General features: G+C 44.0%; 1 protein-coding gene across 4 annotated transcripts in view; it reads left to right on the plus strand.

The window, feature by feature from the left end:
* Positions 1 to 22,335, plus strand: part of Rbcn-3A (rabconnectin-3 alpha) — a 120,705-nt gene that overhangs the window by 43,117 nt on the left and 55,253 nt on the right. For all 4 annotated transcript variants that reach the window (XM_075896518.1, XM_075896512.1, XM_075896499.1 and 1 more), the window contains exons 24-30: positions 1,042 to 1,414; positions 3,944 to 4,193; positions 9,453 to 9,693; positions 9,967 to 10,153; positions 13,580 to 13,930; positions 14,783 to 14,938; positions 16,583 to 16,727. In XM_075896518.1, coding sequence (XP_075752633.1) covers positions 1,042 to 1,414; positions 3,944 to 4,193; positions 9,453 to 9,693; positions 9,967 to 10,153; positions 13,580 to 13,930; positions 14,783 to 14,938; positions 16,583 to 16,727 — 1,703 coding nt within the window. The remainder of the gene's footprint in view (positions 1 to 1,041; positions 1,415 to 3,943; positions 4,194 to 9,452; positions 9,694 to 9,966; positions 10,154 to 13,579; positions 13,931 to 14,782; positions 14,939 to 16,582; positions 16,728 to 22,335) is intronic.

Here is a 22,335-nt window from a genome sequence, read left to right on the forward strand (position 1 = left end):
TCTCAGTTTGTTCTAACAAGGGCCTTGATAATGAGATATTATAGCCCAACTGTAATTGGCCTGCTGATTTCTTGTCTCATCCTTTGTAGCGATAAATTCCTTTTACATACTGGTGTTTGTTATGAATTCTCATGCAAAGGTTGATATTTAATATTTCAGTAAAACATTATTGCTGCATCACTGCAGTTAAAATTTAAGCTAGCTCTTTTTTCTAAAACTGAAGAGTCGTAGCGATTATAACTGCCTATTTTAAATGTAGGAAAAAAAAAACTTGTAAGAGTATGAATAATTGCACATTAGCAGGCACAGATATAGTTGAACCCTTTTTTAAAAAACACTGATGTAAGAGACAATTGGCAATAAAAGACACGTTTTCTCATCAACCAGGGTGATAAGAAAATGAGAACATAGTGCCCTGCTTATAAGAGGCACCTCATAAAAAGGGCAAGGATGGCTTCCTGGTGCATGTTTCTTATAAAGAGATTCAACTGTATAGAAATCTTTTGCCATATTTTGCTCGTTATGAGGCTTGTTGTTTTTCTCTCAAAGGAACGCTCAACGAACAATGAGAGGTGCCTAATGAAGCTGTGTACTGTAATGCATCTCTTTATGCACACTTCAAGCATATCTAGAAAGCTTATTTAGTGCAATATAACACAAAAAAATCACTATCATTTAATAATTTTAATTTACTGCTCATCTCTGCCAACTGCAGTATCACTATTTGGCAATAGATTTTGGCAGCTACGTAGCACGAAGGCATACAGACTGCCTTTTTTTTTAGTGTGCCTATAGATGCAACTCTAATTCACCCAATTAGCCATCTTTTTCTCTCGATAAAGTATAAAGCTTTATTACCAGCCAGGTATTCTTTTTAAGGTTTGGCCATTTTCTGAACATGTGCAACATGAATAAACTTTCATTTGCAAAGAAGGTGGTCTTGAAGATGATGGTCTAACGATAGTGCTATTAAGCCCTACTGTTGACACCTGCAGTTGTAGTAGGTAGTTATGCATTCCTTTTTTCTTCTCTTGCTCTTAGCCTTCCACGTCTAGATCAGACTGCTCCTGGTGTTGACCTTTGTTCCTTGGTGGACACAACTCTGCGGCATCGCAAGACTGCCGACTCCCTTGTACAACGCTTGGCCTCAGACGGGGACCTCAGTGGACCACCCAGCTCCCTGCAGCGGCTATTGTCAGTTCCTAGCTACGCCACGCTGCACACGCTGCGTAGGGCAGTGATTGAGCAGGGCAACCAGTGCCCCCTTGTGCACAAGTCGCTCATTCAGCTGGATTGGGTTTCCTCGGAGGACGGCTCGCACGTCCTCACTGTGGCCGTTGGCTCTCGTATCCTCCTCTTTGCACCCGTGGCAAAGGATGTCATCCAGCAAGGTGGATCTGGCCTGGAACCTTCGGTACGTATCGGTTCTGCAGTCTTGCTAGTGTTTGTTGCACACTGTACTGTGTATTAATTAAAAATATCACCAGTTTTAGAAGTTCATATAAAAGGGCAGCTTGTATAAAGTTTTACTGCGATAGCAATTATATAGACAGTCTCAGATGATTTTTGGAGTCGCCGTCGCTGTCTTGTCCCGGAATGTATATGTATCTAAATGTACTCATATATGTAAAGAAGGCATAAAGAAGAATAAATCGGTGGAAAAAGATTTCTAAGTAACATATCGGGGATTTTCGTTCCGGTGGCATAATGGCAAGCTGTTCACAGGCACCATTTACTGCGATTTGCAGATCTCGGAACAGCTCTAGCGTATTTTCTGTCACCAGTGCTTTTGAATTTTCTTTCAAATTGAAAACAGCCCTTTAGACACACCATAAAGTGGCCCCCTTCCATGCCATTCTTGGCGTAAAAGAGAAGAAGAAAGTACAGGGGGCACACTTGGCGCGAGATGCCACCTGCGTGGTAGAAGGCACAGAGGGGTCGTTCCAGGTGACGAAGTTTAAATAAAAATAAACAGCGTCGGATTCTGCATTGTGGACATTTGCAGCGCGTTCTGTGAATACAAACACCTAAAAACTATGACAGTTGTCAGTTCACACTTGTCCTGTGTATACCTCTGCATTATTTTCGAGCACCCTTCTTTGTGCTGCAACGGCGGGGTGAATGTGTTGAGATGCTTGTCGTTCTTTGTGTGATATTCCAATTTTCTTGCTATTGCATTCATTTCTTCGTCCTAGTGGCAAAACTGTGACTCTTTTTATTGCGCTGGAGCTTCAAAGCAATGCAGGCCATAGAACCACCAAGTTTTCTATAGTTTTAATTATAATTGTGTCCAGCAAAAACAAAAAAATGAGCCCTTAAATTTTCATTTATTCCCTTCAAGTTCTCCAATGCAGTATAGTATAGCTTCATAGTAATGCATGTCATATAGGCGCACATTATGGTAAGCTGTTAAAGTGCATCGGGAATAGCCAAGATTGTTGTTGATGGCTGACATGCAGCTCTTCTGCAATGCTTTGTTGCTTCGTTGTTTTTCTCATTCTTCGCATTGCCTCTAATTGGTGTAGCCTTAAGCTGCCACACTGCACGAAACCATTCACACAAAGGGGGTATGTATGCATGTGCATAAAGAAAATTCAATCAGAGGAGAGTAAAATTTCCACCTCACACACTCACGCCCCACCACAATGACGCACATTTGCTTCCTTTTCACATGTAGCTCTTCTGGTGATAGTATACAACATTGGGATGTGGCAATAAAAACTATTTTTGTTATTTATGGAGATAAAGTGATAAAATTTGGCATGCAGATGTCATTTGTTGTTTTGATATCATAACTGAAATCGGTGTTGAGCTATATAATTTAGTTTCTGAGTTACAGCACTTGATAGACTCTCATTGTCATCCCCAAATTAATTAATTAGGCATAAGATAATCAAAATTTTTGCACGAAGATGTTCACGAGAGCCCATTCCGTGCCATAATGCTGTTGGTTTATTTTTAGGGGCGGAGCACCTTAGGCTGTGGGCCTTTCCCTCCTTTGCAGTAGTAGTAGTATGTAGGCACCTCTAGTTAATGAGTTTGTCAAGAGATAACTAGTTCATGTTAGTGGTTTTCACAGGATATCCACGGAGTGAATGATGATGAGTGGGGCGAAGCGTCTGTCCATCTGTTCGTGCTTCCGTCCACCCACGCTTCCATCCATCCATGTGTTCGTACATCCCTGCATCCATCCATGCTTCCATCTCTCCGTGCATCTGCGCTTCTGTCCGCATGTCTGTGCTTCCGTCTGTCCATGCGTCCGTCTGTCTGTTTGTGCTTCGTGTACCATAGTTCACATACTACAAATGACAAAAAAAATTCACAAAAAAAGTCTGTGGTTCAACACTACGAGGTACTTTCTACACCGTTACATATCACGCAAATGAACCACAGAGGCATTTTTTGTCTGTCCGTTCGTGCCTCTGTCCGTTCGTCCGTCTGGACGCACGCATGCATGCACGGACGAACGCACGGACGAATAAAGACAGGGAAGAATGGACAGACACTTTGCCCCACTCATCATCATTCACTTCGTGGATACGCTGTGATTTTAGCCACATCCCCCCTTAATATAATACAAGCAGATCACCACAGATCTTTATTTTATTTTTTTTATATAGTACTGCGTGCTAAATTATGCGCGCGCATGATAACACATATAGGACAGCCATAAGGACAACCATTAACACTTATACCGGGGCCCATTTCGACCAATTCGAACCAACGCATTGCAAGACGCGACTTCACACACACCACTCCCAGGCATTACGACCTCTGTGACAACCGGGCGCCGGGTAAGGGGGATGCCTGTACCCATGCTTCTTCAACCGGTGGGTGCCGGCGGTGGGATTCGAACCAGCCACCTCCCGTAGCCGAGGCGGACGCCCAATCCACTAGGCCATGGCTGCAATACAGCATATCGCTTCTTATTGAAAATTTACAGTCCCTGACCTCTGGTGCACCACGGCCCCTGCTGAAGCAAGTATCCTCGCTGGCTGCACCCGTCGCATCTACAGGGGCAGCTGAAGCAGTGCGCTGGCTTCAGATCAGGTGCACACGTCTGGAGACAGCCGATGGCCTACCTCCCCTGCCAATGCAACTGTCCTGGGTTCGTGATGGCATTCTTGTCGTCGGTATGGACAGTGAAATGCACATCTACTCTCAGTGGAGGCCTCAGAAGGGATCTCCGAAGGGTAAGCATGGATTCCCTCCTGTTTATATAAAGATGAAAACTCAAAGAGTATGTTATCTTATGTCTTAGTATGCTTTTTGAGTGTGTGAATTTGTCTGAGTTGGCTTAGTTTTGTAGTTTTGGTCCTTCACTAGATGACCCTGTATTAGTAACTGGCCTCTGTTGATAGATCTTCCCCAATTCTTCTTGAAAAAAGATTTTCTCCCTATCTCAAATATACAATATGCTTATATAATGCTCCTTCGCATAACTTTCGCTGAGGAGTTTTTTGATAAGCACTTTTACACCGAATTGTTTTCTAAAAGGCACTGAGATGACGTGCTATGAATTTTTTGTTAAGAAAATACTGAAGAACATTGCTAGAGGTTTGGAGTCACTTCATTAGAGAAAGGGGGACGCACAGCTTTTCACTTCGTGTAGTGCCATGTCGAGAAGCATTTTCAAATATAAAACTAGGACAGAGGAAGGTCGACAGAGGAAACTTGAAGGGACAGTAAAGTCAAATAACAATTTACGTCAAAGTGAAAGCTCAATGTATGACAACATCTAAAACGAAAGTATTATCAACAACAGTGCCCTACTTACCGAGAAATTAAGATAAATGCACAAGAACACAAGCGCCGCTGTAAAACATTTTCAAAATTATCCCGATGACATCAGATGGACCGCCTACACTTAATCGCTAGTAATCGAACCTTCCATACTTCAAGAGCCGCAATAAAATGCTGCTCGTTCGTTTCTGTTTGAATCATGGAAAAAAAAAACTGCCGGATGTTAATATGGGGAATGGCACGAGTGTTTCGAAAATTTAATGGACCATATGCGAAATTGCTTTGTGCTCTGACAACACTGTGCATTTTGACCCCGCCGCCATGTTAATGTGGGGGAGCGGTCGACGGCAACGCGTTCGCTAGTACGGCCGTACGACTCCTGAACACTTGCTTCACTGCGCTGAGCTACTGCAATGGCCGCAGCAAGACGTTTCCCAGTGCCCGAACATGTGATGTGGACAAACTGTTTAGGAATCTTGCCACATCTCGCCGCTTGTATGTCATTGCATCTTTCGGAAAGCGGTGGAAGGATACCTACAAGATATAAGCAAACAAACATTCAGTGCGACGTCATGAGCTAGGTTTCTCTTAGCTGTTTAAACGATTGTTGTTTACAAACACAGGCACTATCATGAATTCATCTCACAGGGAATAGAGGTCACACTTATATGTGCATTGCAGGACTAATGATGCACTTGTAATGTGACCCCCTCCCCCTCAGTTTTTTCTGTGCACACTCCCGTTTCCTAGCAGCCTTTCCTAGATATGGCCCTTCACAGCAAGCCTTAAGAGGCATTAGTCACTTGTGGACACTCGGGGGAATTTAAATCAGTTATTTTTTATATTTAAGTAGCTTCAAAGGTTTCTAGGAGCTGCGAGTGTAAGGCAGCCAAAATGCTGAATCCCATAAAACTAAGTTATGGCTGTCTCCACAGCTGTATGTTTTATAATGCAACATGAAACATTTTTCAAGTGAGGCGAGTTGCAACACAAAAAAAAAAAACAGCTGCAATGCAACTGAGCCAAAGAAACTAAACTGCAGAGAATGAATCTCGTCTTACGAATAAATAGGACTGCCGCACTCTGAACTCATCCAGAACGTCATTCAGTCAAACCCTGGCGATACTCACGGTGCCAGTTTTCGAAACCTACGGCAGTGCGCCTTGCTATCTTTTCGATTTTATTCCGTTGGTAAAGGAAAATTAGTGAGAGAGGCTCCAATGGAAAAGTTGCATCCGCGCACGTTGGGGGAATTGAAGTTAAGTGCCTGAGCAGATACTTTTCTGTTCCAAAGTGGGCATAGCCCTTACCTTCCGAATGACTGTTTTATTGCTGCGCGGTGACCGTACTTGCGGACACAACGGAGCTTGAACGCGGACAAGCAACCGAGCTGCCTTTCTAGGATGCGTGTACGGCATGTTACTCGGAGTAGCGGAAGCTCTGCACGTCTCTGTGCGCAATCACCTTCAAAAATAACATTTCTACGTCGTCTACCTACATGGTGTAATCTCGTCACAAAAAAGCCTGTACTAACAGTTTGGTTCTGTCGCACTATTTACCCCACCAGCAGTGGCGGACTCTCTATTTGACTGCTGAGAATCACCGGGGCTCTTCGATTTATCATCTCAGACTCACTGCGGATAGTCCGCAGGTAGTTCGAGGCTTCCCCGAAGTCATAAGAAAATTTGAATGCCGCGCAGCTTCTCAGCAAGTTCGGGACGGTAAATCGAAGAGCACCACTGTCGTGTAGAGGCCCGACATAGTGAAAACACCTAGCCGCAAAGCTGACAAACCTATAAAAACACGGCCTGTCCGCGTAACACAGAAAAATGGTTAGTCCTGCATTGCTCTCGTGCAGCCCGCGCACCGCGGAGATACATGCATCCTAGACTGTGCCCATAAAGCTTGCGCACGCCATACCCTGTTTTGCGTTTAAATGATCGCTGCAAAATCGTAATTTATGCCACTTACCTTGCTCCCATCGCTGTCTGTGACTCCGCGCTGCTTGCACAGCGGCACACAGCAGTGTACTAGCATTTCGCGAGCAAAAAAATCTGACTGCGCCAGTCGAAGCGTTGAAACGCGTACTTTCGCATGTGGGTCGCCCGCACGTAGTGGTCAAGCCTCGCCAGCATCAAAATGGCAGATATGGTACCTGCTACGTTCACTAGATGGCTGATTGATTGATTGATTGATATGTGGGGTTTAACGCTTCAAAACCACTATATGATTATGAGAGACGCCGTAGTGGAGGGCTCCGGAAATTTAGACCACCTGGGGTTCTTTAACGTGCACCCAAATCTGAGCACACGGGCCTACAACATTTCCGCCTCTATCAGAAATGCGGCCACTGCACGTTCACTAGATGGCGCTGTTCATTTCGCATATTGCCTATTTTACACGAGACAGGTGGTGCCATCTAGCGGGGCGCAGTTGAAACAAAAAAAAACATCTGCAATTTAGAAGCCAATGGCGGGAAATTTATTAATGGCCGTTGTTGCTGCTGTGGCTCTTGCTGCTTTCGGTCTGCTGCTACTAGTGCAGTAAAACCGGGCAACGTTGTCCACATCAAGAGTGATGTGAGTCTGTCTCGTCGGTCCGCTTCTTGAGGTGGGTAATTTGAAGTGCGTTAATCCGATGCAGACCACTAAAATGTGATTTTATTTCAAAATAGGCCCTTTCTTGGCACAAAAGTAACACTACGAGGTTTCCGGACTGCTATTTCAACAATCAACGTCGACTTAATAGTTCCCTTTAGTGTCCCTTAAAGGAAGCTCATTCATTTTGTATAAGCTCTAGGAATAACTCCTTGAAGTATGGCTCATGAGTGCATGTTGCAGAGTTGAAACTCCCTTGACAAGAATGAAACAGAAACTCATACCAAAAATAAAGCATGTATAAAAACATGCCAAAATGGCATTCATCGCTCCTTGTGCACAACAATGCCAGCTAGCAGAAATATCTTTTTATTTCTGTGCATGCTGGCACCACACTTTGATCTTAACAAAAAGCCTTTCATATGTAAAATCGAGCATAATATACTGACGAGCAGATTCGTGACTGTTTCTGGCTGCGTCCAGCAACATCTTTCAACCAGAGAGGAAGAAGAAAGTTTCTTTCAAGCTCAACTTATGAACAGCATCTGATAACGTTAGAATTGAAGCACTCTCCCCATTTTTTTTTTCATAGTGATGTGATTGTCACTGGCTTCTGCACATGTGACAAAACCACATGTTGGGACATGCAAAGGTTGCATAAGAAGGAAAAGCATTGAGAAACGTATGACATCAGGCGTCTTCACTACACAGAATACTGTCATGGGATTGTAACGTGTACGAAGGAAGCGGACTGTAATTACAAGATGAAACTGTTTATTCAGCCGAACTTGTGGCCCGTAAACTGGGGGTCAGATTCAGCGATGCCCACTGGCACTGATAGGGGCGAACAGAGCATCAGCTGTCGATCAGCTGTTAAGTGGTGAGGTGTGTCGGCATTTATACACGTGCCATCTAACATTTTAGCATTATCGTTAGGGGTGACACAGGTTCTAGAATAACCTGCAATGTTCGCAAAGTGGGTGTAATCTTAACAAAGTGATCTACTGCAGGGCTGAAGCTTCTCGAACACTGCCGGCCCAGTTTACGCTATGAATCATGACAGTGAAACGGGGTGATAACAAAACTTGAGAAGGGATTGTGGCAATATCAATGCAGCTGATCATAGTCTTAGGATGCCTAATAATGTGGAGATCACACATGTCTGGCTGTCATCTTTCATCGCACGGTGAGGTCTTCAATGGTCAATAACTAGTTGGTTACAAACTTGGAAAAAAAAAAACAGCTTCGTCCTCAGCCATTGTCATCTCACACAAAGAATTTGCATAGGTGCTCCAACTAATTGCATTCACACATTTTCATGACATCAAGCATCTTAATGCGCTTGATATGATAATCAAGTTTTCTCATTGATTGCTTGAAATATTAGCGCGTAACGTAGACAAGGACAACTAAGACACAGAAAGGGGTTAGTTGTCTTAGTTGTCCTTGCCTATGTTATATGCTCGTATTTCAAGCAATCATGAATCATCAACTCGCTAAATCAGTCATTTTGCCATTGAGATATTTATTTGTATCACATTACTGGTTTGAAACAGAAAACTATGAATGTTTTGAAAAATTCCATCAGATGGTTTTCAAATTGGTACGCATCACATCAGTACTTATTGCATATCGGTGCTCAGCCAAAAAAATGTTTGCATTCGGTTCAGAGACGAACACTTATCTTCTTCGTTAAACAAGGTACTGCACAAAAGAAATGTGGATGAAAACAGAATGAAGACGGGCACATATGCTTGACTGGACTTTATTCAAAAGTAATTGCATATTCATACCATATAAACTGCAAATTCATCTACGTGCATGCAAGAAACCTGCTTTCGATTTGATACAATCCTGCTGATATTTCACAGACTCAAACATCTTCGTCTTCGGGATGAAAAATGCCTCGGCAAGCTCGCATGCCAACTGGTCACGACTAGTGCAACATGGTTTTGTGGTTGAAGCACGTAGATATTCTTACTTTGTTACTGACTATCATTTATTGCTCCAAATGCATGACCACGAAAGGACGCACACACATAGACAAAACAAGCACTGCCTTGTCTGCATCATCTAGCTGAACAAGATGTCCTATCATGCACCTCATTCCAGGTCTAAAGAACAACCTCATGCCCTCGGCAGCAGAAGACGAGAACATCTGCAAGGTTCGCATGTTGCCGGAGGAAGAGCTGCTCAGCAGGGTTCAGGAGCTGTCTCAGTTGCGGCTCGGGGCCGGCCCATCTCTTGGGCTGGCACGCAATGCTTCATCTTCATCTGCCCAAGCTATGGACAAGAAAAAAATGCGTGGCGAGACAGCGGTGCCTGCTGTTTCCCGTGGAGCAGCAGCTGCAAAGTAAGACAATTCTCCCACTCTTCTGAAAAGTGCTTGCGTGTGTGTGGCCGAATTACTGTCCCAGAACACTGTTTGGGCTGGGATGTCATTCATTAAGAAATATAGTTGTTTAGGGGCAGAGAAGATTAAGCACACAACTTTTACCATGCTTCCAAGTGGCAATGCACACGTGGCTAATATTCCTAGCACTAGTGGCTCTTGTCATTATTATTAGCACTCAAATTCCTAGTAAGGGCTTCAGTGTACTGCAGACTTGTACATATGTTTTGGCAGGGAGTCAGAGACAACGGTCGTGGGTCCAATGCCTGACCTGGGCCTGTTTGAGACTTGCCGGCTGGCTTGGCCGATGCTTCCTCAGTATCATCCAAAGCAGCTCATGGAGCTCTTGGGCTTTGGGAAGATTCGGAGAGTCAAGGCCATCCTTAGCCACCTGGTGCGCTGCGTCTCCAAGTCGGGACAGGTACTGTACAATGTTCCATGCCTAGTCTGGCACAATACTCAAGCTTCATTGTCAAAGAATAACAAATATACCACTATGTTTCTCTAATGGTACATATTTCGGTGGTACACTGTAATGTTGCTGTCTTATCTCCACCTGTCTTATAGTAATAATGTGAGTGTTTCTACAACCCTACTTCCAGAGAATTAGGCATATCTACTCCTGTCATTTAAACTTTGCTTTTATCAAGATCCCTCTGCAAGTAGCGCCACACTTGGAGCTAGTACAGTGTGCTCACTTTTGTATTGTCATACACTTGAAAACACTAACAGCAATGCAGTGATGACGTCATAGCCAATAGTTGATTCAGTTACTGGATACATCATATTCTACATCACGCAAAGCAACACTTTCTCTAAAAGTGACCGTCTCAGAGTGCAGCCCTTGTTGGGCTTGAGGCCACATTGTCGTTTGGTCTTTACGTATGCTTGCTTCATTGAAACAACCCTTGTTTCGCTATTGGACATGCTACAAAAGTGGACCTACTTTTCTGAGGAGCTAAGTCTGGCATTGTCACACATCGCACACCTGCCACGATTGTTACACATCGCACACCTGCCAACTCTCCCGATTTGCCCAGACTCTTGAATTTTAGGCAATCTCCCTGATTTAATGAGCACAGCCATAAGCCTTTCACTAAAGAGACCCTTGTCCACCAAAAAGAAAATGATAAGTACAGTAAAACCTCGTTAATTAGAAGTCACTGGGAAAGCGAGAAATCTTCGAAGTAAGCGGGTTTTCGAATTAACAGAACATTCAAAAAGTTGGACGAAAGGAGTTTAGAACTGTTCAAAGTAATCAGTGCTCGCCGTTTGCTGTGCTGGCTAGCTAGCGGCTCCAAGGGTTATGTTTTCCAGCAACACCTGGTCTTAATTTCGCCGCAAACACGGGGGAACGGTGGGCCTCACTGCTGCCGCTGAGGAAAAAAAAAAACGCTGTCGTGATTAACTAAAATGCGCGCCTGCGGAAAACAAGACATCTTCAATGCAATACAGTAGAGACACGCGGGCAGCATGTCGCTTGCACCTCGCTGCGTCGGCACGTCATGATGCGACCATTTGCACATTTTTTTCTGGTATAATTAGGAATTTAATAATGGCCAGCATGACGAAACTCGCGATGTCTTCTGGCTGGGAAAAATGATCTTTGAAACTTTCGAACTTAGTTTGCAAAGTAGGTGTTGCTGGCACGAACTCCGCCATCAGTGCAAACGTGTGAATTGCTGGAGAAACTGGTAATCGGAGGTTCGCATACATTGTGAATTCTGCCAAACTGTCCTTTATTAATTTTTTTACGATCCCAGAAAGAATGAGTGAACCATGCCCTGCTGACATTGCTAGAAACGCGTCCAATTTTTTCGCAGGCACACGTTTTGGTTGACCACTAGACCGTTTATTTTTTTGTTGTTGTTGTTGTTGTTTTCTTATTTGGCTATAAGTAGCGAGGCTTGGGTGCTTCAGCTACCACTCACTAGTATCGCTACGTTGCATTGCTTTGTGGCTATTAAGGGCCGTCGTTTCGGCGTATTTGCGGCGAAACCGGGATATGAAACTGGCACATTGCACCCAGAATTTTCGAATGAACCAGACTGGTGCCGGCCGCCGCTTCAAATTATCCACTAGGACTTACATAGCGAAATACTGGACTGCGAAATCCTTCGAATTAAGCGGGATTTTGAAATAACTGAGTTCGAATTAACGAGGTTTTATTGTACATAGCACATTGGTTCAAAAGTTTTTTAGGCTTTGATCATCGCACGCAGGATGCTTCTCAAGTTTCTTTTGCTGCTTTACACTCGTGTCATGCAGAAAAACGTACCAAAACTTGGAAGACTGGAAGGGTATACTAACCCTTAAGGACCAGCATGTTTTAACCCTTAATTACACTCGTATCCACGTGCCTTATCACTACAGGTACCAGTACAATCACTGACGTTTAAAAACTGCAGGCAATCATTCACAGCTTCCTGTGACGTTGCTATGACCCTGGGCCACAATAAATAGAGAATTGCACACCAGTTTTCTTACGTTGCACACTTGGCATACTACAAGTAGTAGCATATTGATTTGGAATACTAGCCTTTCATGTCTTTTGGTATTATGAACTTTGGCAGACACGAATATTTCTCATGGACAGGCAAAATTTGTACTAGGATATGTCAAGCATAATTTAATTGACACGAGTGCTCATGTGCTGTTCACTTCTGCATCATTTTGCTTCTCATCCACACACAGTTTCAAAGTACGTGTATACATGGAAAACACAAGGAGGGCAACTAAAGTAGTTAGGCCTGTTTGAACTAACTGGCAATGGGACTGTCAGTTAATTGTAAGATTCAACTGATGTTGCGAATGATATTTAGATTTTTTTTCACTAACTGATATTGCAATCTTATTGATATACTCAAGCAAACAAAGCACCTGCTGGCTTGACTGGAAAGGTGCCAACCAGCAGGAAGTTTGTGAGCACCTCTGTGGCAAAAGAAATAATGAGCACTGTCGCACCATAGTTGCATGATGTCGCTATTGCAAGCTAATGTTGTGAATGACAGTGACGCAATGTCGGCTTGCCAACTCACTCATTCGCATTTCAGTTAACATGAATTGACAGTGCTATTTTATTGGTCTGCTCTTCTGTTGAACAGCCCCCTAAGCTTACCCAGAGGTTGATATTTAGTTGTGGTGTTACGGTGCATTTGAGCACGATTTTACAACGAACGTGTAGTAGTGAGGATTGTTTTTATAAGGTTTCTTAACGTCCTAGTTACATCCGTTGGATGATCAAAATGCAGCCCTTGCTTTTTCGCTCTTTCCTTCACTGTGCTTCGTTGATTCGCTTGTCTCTCCTCCTGGCTGAGTGTTCCTGCATGCATGGTGAGAAGTAAAAGCAGGAGGCGCACGTTTCTGCAGGCAGACAAACAGGTTGTTGCTGCTGCTGCTGATGACGACTTGACCAGATTTGTCTGGTGATGTTGCAACCAATGCTGGGGACACCGAAAGGCTGCAAGAGAAGCACGTAATTGGCTTTTTTTTTTGTTCTGTCTGCAGGGGTGGCCAGGACTTTTTTTACTGGGGAGGGGAACCCACGACAAGTGAGGTCCTTCAAGGTGCAGGGAGGCTGGGAACATATGCGTTGTGTTTTGATTATGCTTGCTCTTGGTTTAGGGAAGGGGGCAGGCAGTAACTTGAAGGAGGGGGGAATCCAGTCCCCACCATATCCCCCACTGGCACAGCCCCTGCATGCGTGCGATGCATGGTATTGCTTATTTTGGCACTGTTGATCGTGGTGGCAGCCCAAACTTGATGCGCTTGTTAACTTCAACTGTTGAACAATACTTTATAGTTTAGGGGCCCTTTAAGAGAACTTTTGTGTATCCCTAACGTGCAGGCACCTGGAGGCATCGTTGCTGGTGGCAATGCAGCAGAGATGGCTTCCGAAGGGGCCCCTGAAGAGGAAGGTGGCGAGGAGGGAGTACGAGGTTGGTCTCGCTCACGCACGCTATCCCTGGCAGCTCCTGCGGCTGGATCGGCAACGCACAGCCCTCGAGAGGGCGGCAACATCGTCCTCGAAGAACTGCAGCTGGACTACGTGGAGATCCAGTCCATCCCGCCATTGCCGCTGTATGCGCTCCTGGCTGCCGACAAGCAGCTGGCACTAGGGGGAGCAGCCAGCCGCAAGGAGGCTTCACCCAGCGGTGCAGGAGCAGATGCCGGTCAGGCAGGCATCAAGGAAGAGCAGGTGAGCGTTGCCCGTTTTACATTCATCAGAAGCCATGACATTGTAGTAGATATGGCTCACAGTAGTTGTTTGCAGCTCCAAATCTGTCACGGCAGTGGCCATGTAATGAAGATGGGCCACATAAAGCCCATAGCTAGGAATGTTTTTTGGGACGGGGATGCAGTTTGTTGAAGGCCTTGAATATTTGAATGGAGCACCAACTTAAAAAAAAAAATGTGTGTGTTTGGGGGGGGGGGGGGGGGTGGCATGTGCTTTCCTCTTCGCTGTCTGCAGGCATGGGCTACACGGAAGGCAGCTCCACCGTGGTGGTGTAGTGGCTGAGGTGCTCTGCTGCTGACCCGAAGGTCGCAGGATCAAATCCCAGCTGCGGCGGCTGCATTTTCGATGGAGGCGGAAATGTTGTAGGCCCGTATGCTCAGATTTGGGTGCACGTTAAAGAACCCCAGGTGGTCGAAATTTCTGGAGCCCTCCACTCCGGCGTCTCTCATAATCATATGGTGATTTTGGGATGTTAAACCCCACATATCATATCAGCCACACAGAAGGCAAGTTATAGATACTGTGTATGGAAACTTTTCATGCCATTCTTTGTTCTTGGGCCATTTCATGCTGCCCTATATTCGTGGTACAAAGTGGTCTGGCTAGCTTTGTTTGACATAGCCATACGTTTCCCATGCTTTGACACTAGAACGTTGTGTTCAAAATTACTTTGATATGAAGAGTTATTTTTGATTTACCATAGTGAGACACGACCGCCTTTGACTGTAATAGTAGGTTTCGAATTGGTGAAAGTTAACTGTATTTTGTGCTAATGTAGCTACTCTGTTCGATTCACCTTCTTTTGTTTTGCAGGAAGACTATAGTGCCTTGTTTGAGACAGCTCCCAAGAAAGAAGAATCTCTGGACGACATCCTTCAGGAAGATGTGCAGCCCAAGGCCAAAAAGACTCAGAGAGATCGACAAAAGACGGTCGCCGATAAAGACCCCAATCACTTTGGAATGCGCCAGGTTGGTGACATTGTGATTGCGACAATGCACAACCAGAAAATCTGTTGATAAAGTACATGCAAACCTCTGTATAATGAGCACAGATATAATGAATTATTGGTTATAATGAAGTAAATGGTGAATAGCTTTGTTAGAGAATGCAGTGGTTTGAATATAAGCTTGTCATGAAGGTTTTGACATAGCAAAGTTGTTTTTTTTATGTCAGTGGTGATTGTGCTACAACCAGGCTTAAATATTCTTATTTTGGCACTTTCACTGTAGGCAGTACTCCAGAAAATATTAACGCTCTTAGTTACAGAACACATATTGTCTGATAGCAGTAGATGCCACATTGGCTTATGTTTTTTTTTGCACTGTCGAACCTAAATACAATTTATCTCCATCTAACTAAATGTACAGCGTAGGAAATTTTTCATTTTGTTATCTTGAATTCATGAGACACCATGAGTTTTTCTCTTTTAATGTCTTGCTTTAGCACTTTTAGAAATACCTGAAATTTCACTACACTCTAGCAAGTGAACGAAGTGACAGCCTTGTTATTGTCAACCCATGTTGATGGCTACGGTGCGCATATGCATATTGACCATGTGATGGCAGTTTTTGCAGCAGGAGGAGTTCATATGAAAAGTTTGCTCTTTGTACAGCACACACCAGTGCTTTATATTGTATGTAATCATTGGTCGAGATTTTATATTTTTGGGATTTCTGTTATGAACAGTGACTGATGAAATGCTATCCATCAGGACTGTTCCGGAAGGCCTTGAAGCAACATTTTCTTTGAAATGAATAACCTCTACTAAAAGGAATTTTTACAGCTAATGACTACGATCATCACTAAAATTTGTACCACTATAGCCATTGATAAGCATAGTCGTGAGAAATCGTCTTTTGTTGAATATTACTGTGAATCTGTGTGTAATGATAGAAGCAGCTCAGAAAAGCCTTGCAGAGCATGCAAAGAGGTAAAGCTGCTGGTGAGGACCAGGTAACATCAGATCTGCTGAAAGATGGAGAACAGATTGTGTTATAAAAACTAGCCACCCTGTTTACGAGGTGCCTCCGGGAAGAGTACCAGAGTCTTGGAAGAATGCTAACATCATCTTAATACATAAAAAAGGAGATGACAAGGACTTGAAGAATTACAGGCCAATCAGCTTGCTCTCCATAGTATACAAGCTATTTACAAAGGTAATTGCTAACAGAGTTAAGAAAACATTAGAATTCCATCAAACAAAGGAACAAGCAAGATTTCGAACAAGCTACTCAATAATTGACCACATTCATGCTATCAATCAGATAATAGAACAATGCTCAGAATATAGCCAACCATTATACATAGCCTTCATAGATTACGAGAAGGCGTTTGATTCAGTAGAAATATCAGCAGTCATGCAGACACTGCAGAATCAGGGCGTTGATGAAGTATGTATGAACATCCTGGAAGAAATCTACAGGGGATCAACTGCTATCATATTGCTTCATAAGATCTCTAACTTGAACTTGCTACATTCACTACACTTGCCGCAGAATATTGTGGCTTAACTGCAGAGAGATTGCAGCATGATACTGTGTGAAATTAGTGGCATGTGTAATTGCAAAAGGACAATTTTTAATGCGGCACAACTTCGCTCATCGACCCTCTAGGCTCGTCTGCTGACACAACTGCTCACGCACTGCCACTTGCCCGGTCTATCCAGTGTAGACCAGATGCATCTTCTGGCACTAGCTGATACACTGGCCTCCTTCCATGGGACACTCGCTGATCGCCTTGACAGCGAAATCGTGCACAGTAAGTTCTTTGCACATGCCTGCTTTGTCGACCTCTTGTGCACAAAGGGCTGTTGCTGTGAATAGTTTAGATAAATCATTAACATGTTAAAGTTTTTTTTTTTATGGGCCTACTCATACAGCTTCTTTGAAGAAGTATGTGCTGTAAAATTCTGAACAAGAACGCTCACCTGAGCAAGCTGCTTCTTCTAATTTTACTGCCAATTTCAAGTTTCTGTGCTGTGCTGTTCTGAAAAATCTCTCTTCACCTCCCTCCTCGTGCTTTGCACCCTAACTATGCACCACATCCAGGCCCAATCTCGTTGCCCCTGCACCTCAATTTGTCCCTGAAGTTCAATTATTCTTTTTTTCCCGCTTGATAATTACACTCTGAACAGAGTGCACAACACCCTTAAAGATTTTCAGGTTCCCGTTAGCTAAAGCAGGCCTTTGAGATCTCTACTTTGAATTTGATGATAGTTTATGATATGTTACCAGAGGCCTTCATAATCTGCGTTTGTTGCCTAGAGTAGTAGTACGTTTGTCTAAAGCTCATTAGAGTTGCTTCCATGCCTATGCTTACCTGAGTTCGATCGGGTTGCTTTTGTGTTTCTTCTGTTTTTGATTATTAAAATGTACTTTGCCGTGAATGAGAGGCAGGAGACTTCTAAGGCAATCTAAGTGCACTTTTGACGACTTTTCTGTCACCAACTGGAGTTTCGGAGGGAAAGCGCCCACTTCCTACTTTTGAGTTGAAGGGAGGAGGGGGATGCTTGCTCTTAATTTTATTGTATTCAGTGTAATTTGTCATCTGAATGTGAAATAGTTATTTTGTGTTCTTTGTCTCTGCAGGACTTGCTTGAAACTGTTTGTACCTATATTATAGCCCTGATAAATCTTAATTTCAGGCTAACATGATTTCTTTGTGTGCTCCTGACAGTCTAGATATTACACCAGCAGCGCTTTCCTGTGTGTAATGGTCATCAATTCTTTAATATAAAGGTGTAGCTTATGTTTCAATCACCATTGCCAGCGGTGCATTATCATCACTCTTACTATGGCAGCGCCACTTGGCTCAAGCAGCTTATAGACCCATTTATAGATAACGAGTTTTTGCAAGGGTGCAGCCATCTCGACAGCACGTACTGCAGCTGAAGCAACATGCATTTGCCAAAGCTGTTTCTTAGTTTATATAAACATCATATTGTGCGTTAAGCTCCATACAACATTCATTTCATTTCATCCCCATTTCATCTAACATCCGCCTCTTTGCCGACGACTGTGTAATCTACCGACCTATTACTAACGTTTCAGATACAATTACTCTCCAGCAGGACCTACTAAAGCTGGACGAGTGGTGTCGCAAATGGCTCATGGTATTAAATACTAATAAAACTGCACTTATTTCATTTCACAGACGCCAAAACTTACCCACCACTAACTATAATATTAATGGCTCCATAGTTTCTTCCCTAAGTTCCATTAAATATCTCGGTGTTAACATTTCACAGAATCTAAACTGGTCTTTTCACGTAAGTAAAATAGTTAACAATGCTAACAGAGCTCTCGGTTACCTTCGTCGTAACTTGCATCTTGCCCCTCCATCAGTCAAATTACTAGCCTACAAAACACTAATTCGCCCAAAACTAGGGTACGCATCCGCCATTTGGGACCCATTCCAAATTAACCTAAGTAAGTCCATCGAACTAATTCAAAACCGAGCAGTTAGATTCATCTACTCAGATTACTCGTATCATACCAGTGTTACCACCCTTAAAAGAATAGCAGATCTACCTAACCTTGACCTACGCTGTAAGGTTTCCAGACTATCCTTGTATCACAAAATGTATCATACGTTTCATTACAACTGTCCCATTCAATCAGCTCATCGTACTTCAGCCCGCACAAGCCACCACAAGGCCGTGTACCCACCTCCTGCATGTACCACAGCCCACCATCACTCCTTCTTCGCTCAAGCAGCCAGGGACTGGAACGATCTTCCCCCAAGTGTCATCCATCATAGCAACACGGATAGATTTAAAAATGCCATAGAATCATTGTTTTATTAACTCTATATTGTTTGCCCACACCCTCATGTAAAGCCCCCTGTTGGGTGGCCTTTGAGGTATATTAAATAAATAAATAAATAAATTAATTAATCATAGTCACAGCATCGAAGATCATTTTTAGAGGAACTCTGAAGTGAAGCAACAAATCAGTTTATATTGATAAATTGTACTCTGCAAGCTTGGATGTCATTGCTTTCATCATCTGTTTATTGGTAAAAAAGAAGTTTCATTTTGAAATCTCATGCTGAAATCTCAGTGCGTGACGTCATAAATTTAAAACTGTATTTTTCATGTTTCGGTGACATTCATTTTACGAAACTTCCTGAAACTTAGTGTAGTATAATACAGACAAACCTCGTTGAATGAAGTTTAAGGGGGAGTCATAATTACTTTGTTATAATCATTAGTTTGTTATAGCCAATATCCATTTCTATTGAAATAATTAGCCAGCTAGAGAAAATGTACACACCAATGAATATCACAGCAGCTCGCCGCGCAGAGAAAAACTGCCGTCGGAAGGCAAAAAAATAGCAAAATAACAAAGAACAATGCACTTAATTTCCGCCATATTTAGCACACCAGCTGGCATAGTCCTTAATAGACTTTTGCCAACTCTATTTTGAGTCCGTCTTTGCCGTCATCGTAAGCCCCAAAGAAGCAGCACAGCTGGTCTGTCGCATCCAGCGCTTGCGCGGGCGTCGGTATATCGGGTTCGCTAACATTAGGCTCCGGAGTGTCAACACATTCATCACTGTAATCAAGCACGCCCGTAACTGCAGGCACAATTTCGGCATCTTACAATTCTTGTGTTGTCACCGCATCAGCATCGGCACCGACGTACATGCGGGAAGCGTCGCAGGCAGGCACAACGTCGGTTTCAAGGAGGGCGTCCCAAAACTTCTGGTCCTGGTCGCCCACGGCACCCACTGGCAGCATCGCCGAAATCTTTGGCCACTTTTTGTTTTCTTGATGCCAGACTCAACGGCTTTCAACATTGCTAACTTCTGCTCCACTTCATTTGTTATATTTTGGCGCTTACGTTTGCTGCTGCCGTTGTGTCTAGCAGCAGAAACTTATAGAGGTGGTGCGCTCTTCCACTGAGAACGACAAAGAAGAAAACCACGCCATCCCGGGGTTGGTAGTGATCAGATGAAGAATAAGACGCTTATTTTTGCGGCCCTTGAGGGAGCACGGCGCGCGAAGCCCCGGCGCAAAGCTGAACGGGCGAAGGAGGTCAGATGCGCGGCTGGGTCAACGAGTTCTACAGGAGAGGGGAGGCCGGCTGACACGCACGCTCCTGCGAGTTGCAGCACGGGCGAGTCCATTAGTTCCCGAGGAAAGGGGAGGCAGGGAGACTCGCTCAGTGCACAAGCGTGTTGGCAGGCGGCTTCCAGGGGGCACTAGGCGCGAGTTTTAAATTACCGCAGCCGTGATGAGACGTAAACCTTCGCACGCTATAAAATATTGGATTGACATATACCAATATCATCAGTAAATGCTCATTGCAGACAAAGAAAGGTTAATTGTATTTATTGTAAGGAAGTTTTCGCTTCGTTAAAACGAGGTTTTAGATACATGGGCCTCAATGGGAATTTCAAAGGGAATTACAATTGCTTTGTTGTATCCATTAGTTCGTTATATCCCACTTCATTATTACAGGGTTTTACTGTATCTGGCTCTCTCAAAGAAGATGTACTTCATTTTTGCTTATGAGAAGCGACATATTGCCACCTACTTCTAGTATTGGGTCGTATGCCAAGGTGAAGGCTCACACCATAGAGAAGAAAGAAGTGCGCATGGGCCCCCGCTCTGGCAAACAAGCCCAACCGACGCGCTTGGTTAGAGCCCTGTTGCTCAGACGTCAATAAACCTTGTCGACACCCCCTGGAGCGACGTGACAATTGGTGGAGGTGCTGGGTATACTGAAAAGCCGCGCAGCCCGAGGCGCCGGTATGGACACTGGCGGTACAAATGGTCCACTTCACCGCAGTGGAAGCACAAAGGTCGGCGATCAGGAGTGCGCTGAACATCAGATTTCCGCGGCGAAGCACGTCTGTCGTCAAGGTAGTGTGCTGGTTGTTCCACAAGATGCACAGGGCTGGCGTAAACGAGGGGTGGGGGCTTGCGTGTGTTCTCGTAGTACCGTAGAGGCTGCGCCGACTGAGGTGAAACCGTAGGAGGTGCCTGAACAAACATTGGGAAAGAGGAAGCTGGGCGCTTCAAGCCTTCTGCATAGGTCGCGCGGTGGTAGTCAGCCGGGGCGGGTGTGGCGTTATCCAGGCTCACAGGGTCACGAAGGGCATGATGCAACTCGTCCTTGACGATGCTTGCAATGGAACTCACCGTAGGTAGTGGTGGTGTGGCAGTCTTTTGCAGCTCCTCGCGTACTATAGAGCGGATAAGGTCGCGCAGATACTCGGTGTTGCTCCCGAAAGTCGCGAGAACTTGAGCAGTGGACGTGTTCACGTGCGGCTCATCTGACTTGAGCAGACGCCAGCGAGAGGATGAAGAGATTCGACCGCTCATCGACTATCTGGAGGGTAATAGCGCCGTTATACCTCGCCATCTATCTCGCGTCGTGACGTCTTTCTGCCTCCGAGATAATGTCCTGTACAAAAAAAACGCCCGTTCTACGAGCCGCGCTTACCTCCTCGTCATTCCGAAGGACATGCGGGACGAAGTCCTCTTTGCGTGTCATGACGAGCCCACATTTATTTATTTATTTATTTATTTATTTATTTATTTATTTATTTATTTATTTATTTATTTATTTATTTATTTATTTATTTATTTATTGTACCCTCAGGGCTTAACAGCATTGAAGAGGGGAGCGGGCACTGATGAACAATGTTAAAGAAAAGAATACATAGACAAGACACTAGAACATTATTAAACACTGGAAAACAACTATTATCAACTGCAACTATGTTACACAGCCAGTAGATTTTACAAGAAAACTAACAACAAAATCAGACGTTTACATTTCCAACTCCAAGTATGTTATCGAGCGATGTTTTAAAACTGCAAGACGAGGTGATGGATGCAACTGATTGTGGGAGGTGGTTCCAATCCTTGCTAGTTTTAGGCAGGAATGAGTGGGAATATGTTGATGACTTGAAGCGAGGAACAGCAACTTTCTGCGCATGGTCAGTACGAGTTGAAATGTATGACGGTGGGGTTATTAAAAGTGAACGCAGAAGGGAGTTGTAAATTTTGTGGAAGAGTACGAGACGGGATATCTTACGGCGTGTAGCGAGTAAAGGAATGTTAATAATTGATTTCATGTTTGTTACGCTAGTGGTACGACAATAATCTGATAATATAAATCTAACAGCGCGATTCTGAATGCTCTCAAGTTCGATAACTAAAGTGATATTACCAGGGTCCCATATCGATGACGCGTATTCCAAATGCGGATGAACGTACGTAATGTAAAGAAGCTTTTTTAAATCAACAGGGGCCATGTAAAAGTTTCTTCGCATAAATTTTAGAACCCGGTTTGCCTTACATGTGACAGAGTTGATATGATGTTTCCAAGATAGGTTGTTAGTAATATGGACA

The sequence above is a fragment of the Rhipicephalus microplus genome, chromosome 1, assembly GCF_043290135.1.
Source record: "Rhipicephalus microplus isolate Deutch F79 chromosome 1, USDA_Rmic, whole genome shotgun sequence".
Taxonomy (NCBI): domain Eukaryota; kingdom Metazoa; phylum Arthropoda; class Arachnida; order Ixodida; family Ixodidae; genus Rhipicephalus; species Rhipicephalus microplus.